Genomic DNA, 14,535 nt, shown 5'->3' on the forward strand with positions numbered 1-14,535 from the left:
CAACAGTGACTTGAAACATACCACACTTAGACATGTCGACATTGATATATGTCTATAGAAAGAACTTTCGGAAAATAAGGCATGTACTAAATGAACTGCTTAAGAATCTCTCAGTGACAAATGTTAAAAATCACTGATGTAATGGTTTCATTAAAATGCATACAGAACTCAAGATTCTATTTAAAGAATAATTTTATTTTTGTTATTAACAGTTATTTAACTGTTTTCATTGCACATTTTGCAGAGTTGCATGCGTATGTAAATATCTTAAATGTTATGTGCAACCTTTTAATTTTTGTGTTTCAATTTTTTAATTTAGAGCAGAAAAGTCTCATTAATATTTGAATTTTAAAAGATGGGTTTTGTTAATATTAAAAGATTATTTAGGAGCAAATAAAACCAAAGACTTAACCTAAAGTCAATAAACTTGAGAAGAACCTGTGAAGATACTTGTCTCTAAAACTGCATAAATAAATCTAAATTATTTTCACCTTGCAATTGTGTATTCCACAATCTACTTGTTCAAATAAATAAGTCAGTAATTATATAACCTGTTGGGTAAAAACACACTTACATTCATTAAACATTATATTGTAAATATATTTTTGTGTTTCTCTTGGAAAGGCAAGTTTGCTGGGTTTCCCTGCACACTACAAATTTACAAATTTTACAAATTTTTTGTTTAAAAAAATGTGAACAATTTAACCACCATTCCTCAAAAATTGTGGCAAACCCTTGAACCAAAGGTTTGTAAGTAGTCTGTTGGCTCACAACTTTTTTTTTTACCACCTAGTTACTTGGAATTCTTTGAAAGTCTTACACTTGTAAAGTATGGTCCATTTGGGAAGAAAAAGGAAGTAGCCACAGTTACAGAAAAAAAACATAGCTTATAAATGTATCCCAGGGAGCTGAGTTGGTGAGAAGGTTAAAGTGAAATCATATGGAATATTAAAGATACCAACAGCTGGAGAGAATGCTTGAGCCTTTTTAAAACAGTTCTCCAAATCAGATCATTTTGCTCCTGACATTTTTCTCAGAAATGCTAAAGAGGATCTTATGAAACAAATCTCATACACGTCAAAATGCAAGAAATTGGAGGAATGATAGGGCCTACTCTGATAAACTGCAGGAGAATCAAATGATTTTTAGCTCCCATGCTTTTAAAATTATTTCCAAGTTTTGTTCATCTGTTACCCTCATGTCCCAGGGAAATTTTCATTAAATGCCTAAATATGACATAACATGATTAAATGTATGAGTTTTAAAATATGTTTTATTTTAAAATAATTTGTATTTCTTAAAAAGTTGATAGTAAAAATATAGTATAGATAATACAGAGATAGTATAGAGGTTTCCCAACTACCCCTCACTCAGTTTTCCCATAATTAACATCTTACATTACCTAAGACATTTGTCAAAACAAAGAAAATTTCTGTACATTACTGTTAACTAAATTCCATTCTTTATTGGACTTCACTAGTTTTTCCATTAAAGTCCTAAATCTATTCCAGATTCAATCCAGAATAGCACATTGCATTTAGTTATCACGTCTTCCCAGTATCCTCTGATTTGTGAATTTCTCACTCTTTCCTTATTTTTCATGACCTTCGTAGTCTTGAGCACTGGCCAGGTATCCTGTAGAATGTTCCCAATCTGGGTTTGTCTGATATTGTATCATTACTCAACTGTACTTACATGTTTTTATTTTAAAAAATCAACTCTTCTCATCACAGCATATCAGGGGTCACATGATGGCTACATTACATCACTGTTGATTCTAGCCTTGATTACCTGGTTAAGGTGGTAGTTGCTAAGTTTCTCCACCATGAAACTGTTTATCCCTTTCACTATTCTATTCTTTGGAAATGAGTTACTAAACATAGCCTACCTTCAAGGGGGAAGCAGGAAGGTGGGAATTAAGCTCCATCTTCTGAAAGGGGAGTATCTATATAAGAATCCCCATATTATTTGGAATTATTCTGTAAAGAAGGTCTGGCTCTTCTCTCCTCATTTTATTCAATATTATTTGTATTACTATAGACTGATATAGTTATTTCATACATTGAGTCATAATTTAATACTTTGTTATTTATTTGGTCTTTCAAAATGTTCCAACTTTGGACCTTACATGCCAGGAGAGAGTGGCATAACGTATTTAAACACTGAAGGAAAAAAAAGTATACCCTAGAGTAGCATATCCAGCAAAAATACCCTTCAAACATGAAGGAGAAATAAAGACTTTCCCAGATGAACTAAAGCTGAGGAATTTCATGAACACGAGACCTATTTTACAATAAATTCTAAAGGGAGTACTCCAATCAGAAAGAAAAGGACATTAATGAGCAATAAGTAATCACTTGAAGGTACAAAACTCACTGGTAATAGTAAGTACCAAGAAAAACATAGAATATTATAACAATGTAACTGTGATATGTAAACCACTCTTGCCGTAAGTTGAAAGACTAAACAATGAACCAATCAAAAATAATAACTACAACAACTTTTTAAGACATAGATAATGCAATAAGATATAAATTTAAACAATAAAAAGTTAAAAATTGGGGAGACAAAGTTAAGGTGTAGAATTTTTACTAGTTTTCTTTTTGCTTGTTTATGCAGTGTTAAGTTGTTATCAGGTTAAAATAATGGCTTGTAAGATAGTGTTTGTAAGATTTATGGCAACCTCAACTCAGAAAACATACAGTGGATAAACAAAAAATAAAAAGCAAGAAACTAAATCGTATTACCAAGAAAATCATCTTCACTAAAGGAAGACAGGAAGGAAAGAAAAAAGGAAGGGAACACCACAAAACAACCAGAAAACAAATTTTTAAATGGCAGGAGTAAGTCCTTACTCATCAATAACAACATTGAATGTAAATGGACTAAACTCTTTAATCAAAAGACAAAGACTGGCTGACTGAGTGAAAAAACAAGACCTGTTGATCTATTGCCTTCAAGAAACACACTTCAACTATAAAGACAGACATAGACTGAAAAAAAAAGGAATGGAAAAAGATATACCATACCAATGGAAACCAAAAAAAGCAGGAGTAGTCTTATCAGACAAAATAGATTTCAATCCAAAAACTTTAACAAGAGACAAGATCACCATATAATGATAAAAAGGGGTCAATTTAGCAAGAGGATATAATAATTTAAAATATATATGCACCCAACACTGGAGCATCCAGATATATAAAGCAAATATTATTAGAATTAAAGAGAGAGATAGGCCCCAATATAATAGTAGCTGGAGACTTCAATAACCTACTTTCAGCATTGAACAAATCTTCCAGCCAGAAAATCAACAAACATTGAACTTAATGTGCACTGTAGACCAAATGGATCTAATATATATTTACAGAACATTTCATCCAATGACAGCAGAAGATACATTATTTTCCTTAGCATGTGGATCATTCTCAAGGATAAAGCATATGTTAGGTCACAAAACAAGTCTTTAAAAATTCGAATAATTGAAATAATACCAGACATCTTCTCTGACCACAATGGAATAAAACTGTAAATCAATAACAAGAGGAATTTTGGAAACTATAAAAACACATGGAAATTACAAAATATGCTCCTGAATGACCAGTGGGTAAATGAAGAAATTAAGACAGTTGAAAAATTTCTTGAAACAAATGATAATGGAAACACAACATACCAAAACCTATGGGATACAGCAAAGCAGTACTAAATGGGAATTTTATAGCTCTAAGTGCCTACATCAAAAAAGATGAAAAATGTCAAACAGTCTAATAATGTACCTTAAAGAACTAGAAAAGGAAGAGCAAACCAAACCCAAAATTGGTAGAAGGAAAGAAACAATAAAGATCACAGCAAAAATGAATGAAATTAAAATGAAGAAAACAATACAAGAGATCAATGAAACGAAAATCTGGTTTTTTTTGAAAGTTAAACAAAATTGACAAACCTTATAGTCTGACTAACTGAGAAAAAAGAGAGAAAGTCTAAATAAATAAATTCAGAAATGGAAAAGTAGACATTACAACTGATACTGCAGAAATTCAAAGGATAATTAGAGGCTACCATGAGCAACTATATGCCATTAAATTGGAAAATCCAGAAGAAATGGACAAATTCCTATACATATATAACCTACCAAGATTGAACCAGGAAGAAATCCAAAATCTGAACAGATCACTGACAAGTAATGAGTTCAAAGCCATAATAAAAAGTCTCCCAAGAAACAAAAACCCAGGACCCAATGGCTTCACTGAATCCTACCAAACATTTAAAGAACTAATACAAATTCTACTCAAATTATCCTGAAATATGGAAGAGCATGGAATAATTCCAAACTCATTCTACAACACCAGTATTACTGTGATACCAAAATCAGACAGACACAACAAAAAAGAAAACTACAGGCAAATCTCTCTGATAAATATTCATGCAAAAATTCACAACAAAATATTAGCAAACCAAATTCAGCAGTATATTAGAAATCTCATTCATCATGACCAAGAGGAATTTATCCCAGGGGTGCCAGGATGATTCAACATATGTAAATCAATCAATGTAATACATCATATCAACAGAATGAAGGATAAAAATCATATGATCATTTAAATTCAATATATCAAATTGAAATATCAAATGCTGAAAATGTATGTGATAAAATTCAACATCTCTTTATGATAAAAACCTTCAAAAAACTAGGTATAGAAGGAACATACCTCAACATAATAAAAGCCATATATGACAGACCCCCAGCTAGTATCATACTAAATGAGGAAAAAACTGAAAGACTTTCCTCTAAGATTTGGAATATGACAAAGATGCTTACTTTCACCACTGTTACTCAACATAGTACTGAGGTCCTAGCTAAAGCAATCAGACAAGAGAAAGAAATAAAGGACATCCAAATTGGAAAGGAGTAAACCAAATTATCCTTGTTTACAGATGACATGATTTTATATTTGGAAAACTCTAAAGACTCCACAAAAAACAAACAAAAAAAAGATTAGAACTGATAAACAAATTCAGTAAAGTTTCAGGATACAAAATCAACATACAAAAATCAGTAACATTTCTTTATGCCAATAGTCAACAATCTGAAAAAGAAATAAAAAAGTAATCCCATTTATAATAGCCACAAATAAACTTAGGTACCTAAAAACTTAACAAAGAAGTGAAAGATCTCTGTAATGAAAACTATAAAACATTGGTGAAAGAAATTGAAGAGGACACCAAAAAATGGAAAGATATTCCACATTCAGTGTTTGGAAAATCAGTACTGTTGAAATGTTCATACTACCCAAAGCAATCTACAGATTCAAAGCAATCTCTATCAAAATACCAATGATGTTCTTCACAGAAATAGAAAAAACAATCTTAAAATTTATATGAAACCACAAAAGACCCAGAATAGCCAAATATATCCTAAGCATAAAGAATAAAACTAGAGGAATCACACTACCTTACTTCGAATAATACTACAAAGCTATGGTAAGCAAAACAGCCTGGTACTGACATAAAAACAGAGACGTAGACCAGTGAAACAGAATAGAAAACCCAGAAACAAATTCATACACCTACGTTCCAAGAATATACACTGGGAAAAAGACAGCCTCTTCAATAAATGGTGTTGGTAAAATTGGATATCCATATGCAGAAGAATGAAACTAGAGCCCTATTTCTCATTATACACAAAAATCAAAATGGATTAAAGACTTAAATCTAAGACCTCAAACTACGAAACCACTATCAGAAAATATTGGAGAAAATCTCCAGGACATTGGTCTGGGCAAAAATTTCTTACTCTGCAGGCACAGGCAACCAAAGCAAAAATGGACAAATGGGATCACATCAAGTTGAAAAGCTTGGCTATATAAATTACCAAGATTTAGAATCAACCTGAGTGTCCATCAACAGATCAATAGATAATGTGGTATGTATACACAATGGAGTGCTATTCAGCCATAAAAAAGAAAGAGATACTGTCATTTGCAAGAACATGGATGGAACTGAAAGTCATTATGTTATGTGAAATAAACCAGGCCAGAAAGACAAGCATCACATGTTCTCACACATTTGTGAGATCTAAAAATAAAAACAATTGTACTCATGTACATAGAGCATAGAAAGATGGTTACCAGAGGCTTGAAAGGATAGTAGGGGCCTGAGGGTGAGGTGAGGAAGGTTAATGGGTATTTAAAAATAGTTCAAAAGAATGAATAAGGCCTAGCATTTAATAGCACAACAAGATGACTATAGTCAATAATAATTACACATTTAAAAATAACTAAAACAGTGTAATTGGATTGTTTGTAATACAAAGTATAAATGCTTGAAGGGATGGACACCCGATTCTCCATGATGTGATTATTACACATTGCATGCTTGTATCCAAACATCTGATTTACTCCATAAATATATACACCTACTATGTACCCACAAAAAAATTAAAAAAAAAAATAACAACAAAAAATTGTTCCAGCTTTGGAAACTTTGGAAAGTTTTCAACAATAATAAAAAAGAATATATCATAATGCACTAAGTAGGAATATAATAATGAGGTTCATATTTCACTGCAAAGCCATTATGAACTGTCCAAAAGATTCTAGGAACACATTGCCCCATGATTTCTATGGTTGTTTATACCCTGTCTATCTGAATGTTTCCTTTGCAGTTGCAATCCCAGCGTACCAAAACAGAGAGTGATGAAGTTGACAAAGATGGTGCTGGTGCTGGTGGCAGTCTTTATCCTAAGTGCTGCCCCTTATCATGTGATACAACTGGTGAACTTACAGATGGAACAGCCCACACTGGCCTTCTATGTGGGTTATTACCTCTCCATCTGTCTCAGCTATGCCAGCAGCAGCATTAACCCTTTTCTCTACATCCTGCTGAGTGGAAATTTCCAGAAACGTCTGCCTCAAATCCAAAGGAGAGTGACTGACAAGGAAATCAAAAATATGGGAAACACTCTGAAATCACACTTTTAGGAAAGTACATGGATCACCATGAGTCTAGACATGATTATCTTACTGGTATTATTAGAAAGGGCAGGTGTACCGATATGTTTATGCCCATTTTTCTTGTGTACTTGTGACTCTTAGCAGCATGGAACAGAAGTGTAACCATGCAAATGCAATGAGTTTAATATGCTAACTTTAGCAAGATGTAAAATATTAATCTATATTGTGGGTAGGGAATGGGATAGTCTAAGATACCCAAGCTTCATGATGGCATATATTATTCCAGCATGTTATAAACTAGTCACTAATGCAAATGGCCATCCATGACCATTGACTCAAAACTCACCAAGGAACCTGACCTTGCCCTCCACACTGTGGCCTCACTGTAACAGTTTCCTCAAGGTTCCTAGGAGGGTATCACCTCACAGTGAAGTCTGAAATTTGGCTATTTTTAATCTACAAATATGTTGGTTTTATATGGTCCAATCTAATACCTTCAACAACTAAGCCCTACCTTTCAGATAACAGTTACCATTTATTGCACACATGCAATGTGTAAGATTACATGTAACAAACCTATGAAATAAGTATTATTACCTTTTTTACTAAGGCTCAGGAAGGAGATATGCTAGGCCTAATGCTGCAACAGCTATCTAAGAGCCAGGCTAATAATGTTCAGCTCTGCCTGTTTCTTTTCTACTGCACCACCTTGGCAACCTTTACTTATTATACTGGAGAACTCAGTAACTTGGAGTTTCTTTTGCTTTCTCCTATAGCCCTGCAAGGGGAGAACTAAAGTCTGATAGAAACGAGTTGATGTTTAAGCATCCTTTTGGATTACCTTTGTTCTCACACCTGCAAACTGTAGAAACTGGTATCTACACTTTAATAATAATACCTTACTTCTGGACTTTAAGCTTCATTAAGAAACATTCCTGGCCGGGCTCAGTGGCTCATGCCTGTAATCCTAGCACTTCGGGAGGTGGAGGCGGGTGGATCACAAGGTCGGGAGTTCAAGACCAGTCTGGCCAACATAGTGAGATCCTGTATCTACTAAAAATACAAAAAAATTAACCGAGCATGGTGGTGCGTGCCTGTAGTCCCAGCTACTCAGGAGGCTGAGGCAGGAGAATCGCTTGAATCCAGGAGGTGGAGGTTACAGTGAGCCAAGATCACGCCACTGCACTCCAGCTTGGGCAACACAGTGAGACTTCATCTCAAAAAACAAACAAACAAACAAAAACCAAGAAACATTCCCTTTAGGTTACAGTATACATGTTTGTTCTAAGGTACAAAAAGTAATTAGCCCTTAAATTTTCATAGGTATTCATTATATCTATATTTTCCTCTTTAGACTTACATATAGTTAGGCAAGTAAACAATGCATTTAATGCCTGGGTTCTACACTAAGACAAATATCGTTATTTTGTTTGTGGATAAAGTCTGTAAACCCACCTTCTTCATCTAAATACATTAAATTTGTTTACTCCATAAACATCTGAAACCAATTTTCAATCAGCCCTTTTTAGAAAAAGACTTAACCATTTTTATATCTGATCTCCATTTTTATATCTCAATTGTGTTTGGATAAACTTGTATTTGAATCAACCCAGACGTGATTTTTAACCCTATTTATTTTACTCTAGAATTTTTAGGCACAATTTCAGAACTGGATAGTATCTAAATGCATATCTGGATGAATGGCTCCGTAAACAACATGAGAACTACACATCTGAAACATTTTATTTCCATAGCTGAGGTCTAGAGACCTACATACGCAGCTGGATGCTCCTGTAAAACGTCAATGAGAAGCTGTGTCATGGCCACAATTTCAGGGGTCTTCATTCTCACTTTTCTAAGGTGCAACAGCTCAGACTCAGTGAATAATACTGACTTCTGAAGACCCAGCACAATGGGTCAGAAATATCTTATTATGTGATAATTGAAGAGCAATTGTTTACTTTCATTGTCTTTTTTAATACAGAAAAATATTATGATTTTAAAGGCTCAGTTTTAAACCACAGACCTTTTTCTAGTAGCATTCCCAATAGTCCTAAAACAATTGGTCAGTGAATTATTTTAAATTATATTTACTAAGAGTCATAAGGAGCTTTAGTTTAATCAAAGTAGAACATAAAAAGGGTGACTAATAAATTTATCTTTGTCCCTTTATATAGCCTTTCTATGCATAAGCATATTTATATGCAGATTTACAGAGGTGGTTTGATAGAGACTCTTTATGTGTTTTATATGTTTGGCCATGATATGTATACAGGTTTACTTTCAAATGAAGTTAATAGTGATAGTGGGTATTTGTCACTCAGTCAAATAATAATTGTATCCTTATTCTATTCTTATTCAATTGTAGGTGCCTCGTTTAAACTTTGATCATCAATTAATAAAAATGAATGAGTAAGAATTGCTTGTATATTAATTTACCTCTGGCTTGTAGCTTCTACTTTTAAGATTTTCTATAAGGGATTTTATATTCTCTTAATGGAAATAGTTTCTCCTGAACAAAGACCAAATGTTTCAGAATTAGTAAAATGTATCTTAAATATGGCCAGTAGTTTGAAGGCACTCGTTATCATACCAAATTGTCAGAAACCTAGACTCTTGTATTATGTCCCAGAAATTACTGCTTTTGTGGGTTATAATGTCACAGGCTCATGGAACCTTGAATCTGAAAGATACTTTAGAGACTATCAAGTGTTAAAGGTGAGAAAAATGAGCCACAATTAAACCAAATTATTTTTAACACAGTTCATTGTGTGTCTAGAGACCTACACCTAAAAAGCAGCTACAAACCAGCCCTGAGTCCTTTCTACCAAACCATAGTCCCTGTGGAACACTGACTGATACAGTTGATAATAGCTATAACAAATACTTAAAAGTTTACTGAGTAAATCAAGATTGTATAATTATGCTCTAAAAGTTGTCAAATTTTGAAGAAATATCTGATTCAGAATTTACTTGGATTACTTGTCAGAATGGCAGACATTAATTATCCATTCTCTTCACAGAGCTCTATGGAATCAGCCCAAAGCAAAATAGAGAAATTAACAAGATTTTCTTATTGCCCCCAATTTTTTGTTGACAGCTCTCTACACCAATAATTTAGTTCATTCTACAAAACGCCTCCTATCTCACCTAAAGTTAGGAACAGCGCTACACTCCGTACAGTTACAATTCCTTTATGACATCACCGTAGCAGGGGTAGCATCAGATTTTTCCATTTGCCATTTTAGCAATTAGTTTAGATGTAGCTATAGTCCGCTCAAAAGACTATACTTAATTGGTATCTTGATTTCTTGTGTTTGTAAATTCATCATTTAACACATATTTACAGAATACTCTATCTCCAAGGCACTGTGCTGAGCTCCACTGAGAATAATTTTTTTTAATGCCTAAGACATTACCTCATCTCAAGAACTGAAAATCCAGTGTCTCCTATGATTCCTGTAGATCAACTGTACCCACTTAGGTGTCCCAGAGAACAATCTACAGTGGTTTCTTGATTCTAAAATACAATTCATAAAATATACCATTAATTTAATGACTGCTTTGGGGAGTAAAAACACAACATTCACATTAATAGATATACCCTCAGAAACACACATGGAACGCACATCATAGAATTAAGGAAAAAAACTGTGTTGACATTTTCTTCTAAGACTAAATGTACTCATCTCATCAGTTTATGAAAGGATTCTTCATTAAGTGATTTCATTGCTACTAATGTCTGAATTTAAAGACAAAAGTGAATCATATAAAAAGGTCAAAATTGATTAAATATCTCACAAAAAAAGTTTACCTTTTTCATGTAAGAATTGAGAAAATGGGAATAATTTTGAATTAAATGTATTGCAATAGCAGCAAAACCACAAGAACTTGTTACCTTAACGACAGTAAAACTTAACATTGCATTATGAAAATAGAGCTTTGAGCTTCTTGAGGATAAATAGCTACCTCTGGCCCATCACACCATCACTGGGAGTGTAATTCTGGGATGCTACTTCAAGGGTATTCTCTTCTATCAGAAACCTATTTGAAAGTATAAAGTAGCCCTTTAATCAAAAGCAGGGGAAAAAAAGCATTTCTAAAACACTGTATGATTTTTACTGAGACTACAGGTGGTTCCTGTAGCTTACTAAATGTGTTGTTCTTCCTAATTTATAAAACTGAATACATTTGCTATTTCTCTGAAAAACATTCAAGGCAAATATACTAGACACTTTTTAATAACAGCTATCTAAAATATCATATGTAAGTCTATTCCCAAGCAATTGACAAAATTATTTCCAGGAATAAGAAATAAGGAATGAGTTTCCTCTCCTCAATTTTCAATGTTGTGTTGACTGGGCTTTGGAATTCCTAGTGTCAGTAGACTTGGTTTAAGTTCCACCCTGGTCAATTACTAGATGTAAGACCCTTGCAAAGGACATGAACAGACACTTCTCAAAAGAAGACATTCAGGCAAGCCAAACATATGAAAAAAATTTCAACTGATCATTAAAGAAATGCAAATCAAAACCATAATGAGATACCATCTCATGCCAGTCAGAATGGCAAATATTAAAAAGTCAAGAAACAACAGATGCTAGTGAGGTTGCAGAGAAAAAGGAATACTTTTACACTGTTGGTGGGAATGTAAATTAGTTCAACCATTGTGGAAGACAGTGTGGTGATACCTCAAAGACCTAGAAGCAGAAATACCATTTGACCCAGCAATCCTATTACTGGGTATATACCCAAAGGAATATAAATCATTCTATTATAAAGATACATGCATGCGTATGTCCACTGCAGCACTGTTCACAATAGCAGAGACATGGAATCAACCCAAATGCCCATCAATGATAGACTGGATAAAGAAAATGTGGTACATATACACCATGGAATACTATGCAGCCATGAAAAATAATGAGATCCCATCCTTTGCAGGGACATGGATGGAGCTAGAAACTGTTATCCTCAGCAAACTAATGCAGGAACAGAAAACCAAACACTGCATGTTCTCACTTATAAGTGGGAGCTGAACAATGAGAACACATGGACACATTGGGAAGAACAAAACATACTGAGGCCTGTCAGCGGGTTGAGGGGAGTGAGGGCATCAGGAAGAATAGCTAATGGATGCTGGGCTTAATACCTAGGTGATGGGTTGATCTGTGCAGCAAACCACCATGGCAGACATTTACCTATGTAACAAACCTGCACATCCTGCACAGAAGAAAATATTTTTTAAAAAAACTGTTGACTAAACTACTTAATTTATAGATTTGGAAACTGGAGCCCAAAGAGGGTAAAGTAATAACTCAAAATCACTAAACTTTTTGTTGCCAGAACAAGAGCAACATTTTGAAGCTCCTGACTCTTAGGCCTTCCCTAGTTTCCACCATATCTTTCTTTCTCAGGCTGTACTCGGAATGTAGGGGGCTGTGGATTCCATGCCAAGAAGTTGGTTTATAAATGCAGTGAGATGCCTTGAAACTTTTTGAGGAGGGCAGGATCACAATCAAATCTGTGCTCTTAGAAATAGCTAGCACTAGAGTGTGTGATGAAAAGAACGGGAAGAGCCTGAGGCTGAAAATCATAGTAAGTTATCACAATGGTCCAGGAAATGTCTCAACCAGCACAATGACAATAAAGGTGTGTACATATACCTACCGTTTGCTGAGTGCATACAGTGTACCAGGCATTGTGCATAATCTCATATAATCCTCACACAGCCCTCAAAGCTACATACCATATTGTCCACATCTTATACATGAAGAATCCAGGGCTTGGGAAGGTTAAGTAACCGGCCTAAGGTTACTCGGCTAGCAACCCCAGGCTGATGCTCTTATCCACTATGCTTCTCAACCTTCACAGTGGATGCATGTCACTTGGAGATATTGTTAAAATGCAGATTCTGATTTGGTGCAATCTGAGATTATGCATTTTTAACAAGCTCCCAAGTGATGCTGATACTGCTGTTCCATAGAACACACTTTAAGCTGAAAAAAGTTGTGTCCAATAGAAATGCAAGGGAGGAAAGACATAGGAGAAACCTTCAAAAATAAATTTGGTTATGTGGAATGAGGAAGAGAGAAGATGACGAAATGATTTTGAGATTTCTAGCCAATGGGAAAACTGATTAGCATAAGAACCCAGGAGAAGGACCAGCTGCAATCTGTATTCATTAAATGGAGTTTCTGCCCATCTGTTTCTAGATCAATCTTAAAAAGAAAAAGAATGTAACATACTTTTTTGGCAATTATCAACACCAGGCTACCAGTAGAAATTAACAGTGTGTACATATCTACATGCTCATTCAACCATATTGTTTATTAGCAACCCAGTCATACAATAATTTTTCTAGTTTTATAATCTCATTATTAATCCTTTAGAGTTTTGTATCATTCCTTAAAATCAAGATTGATGTTGACATGGAAAAGTATAATACAGACACCAGGGATTAATTATTGCATAAAGAATATGGAGAAGTGGGAGAAGAGAGAAAAACCACAGGTTATAAAGTCAGTAGACATAGGTTTGCATCCCTAAGTTGCTACTTAGTGCCTGCAAGACCTTGAGCAAGTTCAATAACTACTCTAACTCTCAGTTCCTTATCTGCAAATTGAAGATGATAACATCACCCATTTCAAACTGTTGTTATGAGACATGGATGCTTAAGGTACTTTAAACACTGCTTAGATAGTGCAAATACTCAACACGTTTAGTGTCCTTATCCTTACCCTCATCATCTTCATTATCATGATTATCAACATCATCACTTAAAAACACTTAATTGAAAAACAGTCACAGTATTTTGCAATTTCTCCCACTAAGAAGTAGTCTATTTTCAATCTAGACTGCCTTGAAACTTCCTTTTACCAATAGAATATGGCAGTAGTGATACCATGTAAATTCCAAAGCCTAGGTAGGCCTCAAAGGCCTTGAACCTTCTACTTTTGCCCTCTTGAACCTGCTTGAAACATTACATAATGAAGCCAGAGCCTACTGGAGGTTGAGAGGCCACATGAAGGAGAACCAAGGTACCCGAGATGGTAGCCAGCACCAACTGTCAGACATGTGGGTGATACCCTCTGGACCCGCTGACTCTCCAGCATTCACAGCCATGAGAGTGACTCAGATGTAACCAAAAAATGAGTCATCCACCAATCCACAAGACAGTAAGAAACAATAAATTGTTCTTGTTTTGTAAGCCATAAGTTTTGGGGTGATTTGTATTGTAGTATAGGTTACCAAAATAGCATCCATGTAAGTAAAAATTAGTAAAATAGACCCTGTGATTAAAAAAATCGTGAGCCTCTAAAGCATGCAGTTATTATGAATCTTGATTCATTCACTCATTCATTTATTCCATTTGAATATGCTAGCTGCTCCATAAATATCTATAGCATGAATATAAAATATGTTTCAGATACAGCTTGGCGAAAAAACATTTTCCTGCCCTTACGGAGTTTATAGTCCAGTTAGCATTAAAAGTGCTAACACACAAGTCTATACATTATAATAGGTGCCTACAGGAGAGGACAACAAAGAGTAACCCAAGCTGCACTGGGCAGTTTTTCATCAG

The 14,535-nt window shown here is 34.5% G+C and overlaps 1 protein-coding gene across 8 annotated transcripts in view; it reads left to right on the forward strand.

Moving 5' to 3' along the window:
- The window catches only part of LOC105499061 (melanin concentrating hormone receptor 2), a 74,434-nt gene extending 65,053 nt beyond the window's left edge, over positions 1 to 9,381 (forward strand). For 5 of the 8 annotated variants that reach the window (XM_011771476.3, XM_011771472.2, XM_011771475.3 and 2 more), the window contains one exon: positions 6,662 to 9,380. In XM_011771476.3, coding sequence (XP_011769778.1) covers positions 6,662 to 6,977 — 316 coding nt within the window. In that variant the 3' untranslated portion in view covers positions 6,978 to 9,380. Of the gene's footprint in view, positions 1 to 6,661 lie in introns of all 8 variants that reach the window. The other 3 variants (XM_011771477.3, XM_071096683.1, XM_071096684.1) reach the window with 1 other exon arrangement.
- Positions 9,382 to 14,535: the final 5,154 nt, after the last annotated feature.

Source organism: Macaca nemestrina, chromosome 5 (genome assembly GCF_043159975.1).
Source record: "Macaca nemestrina isolate mMacNem1 chromosome 5, mMacNem.hap1, whole genome shotgun sequence".
Taxonomy (NCBI): domain Eukaryota; kingdom Metazoa; phylum Chordata; class Mammalia; order Primates; family Cercopithecidae; genus Macaca; species Macaca nemestrina.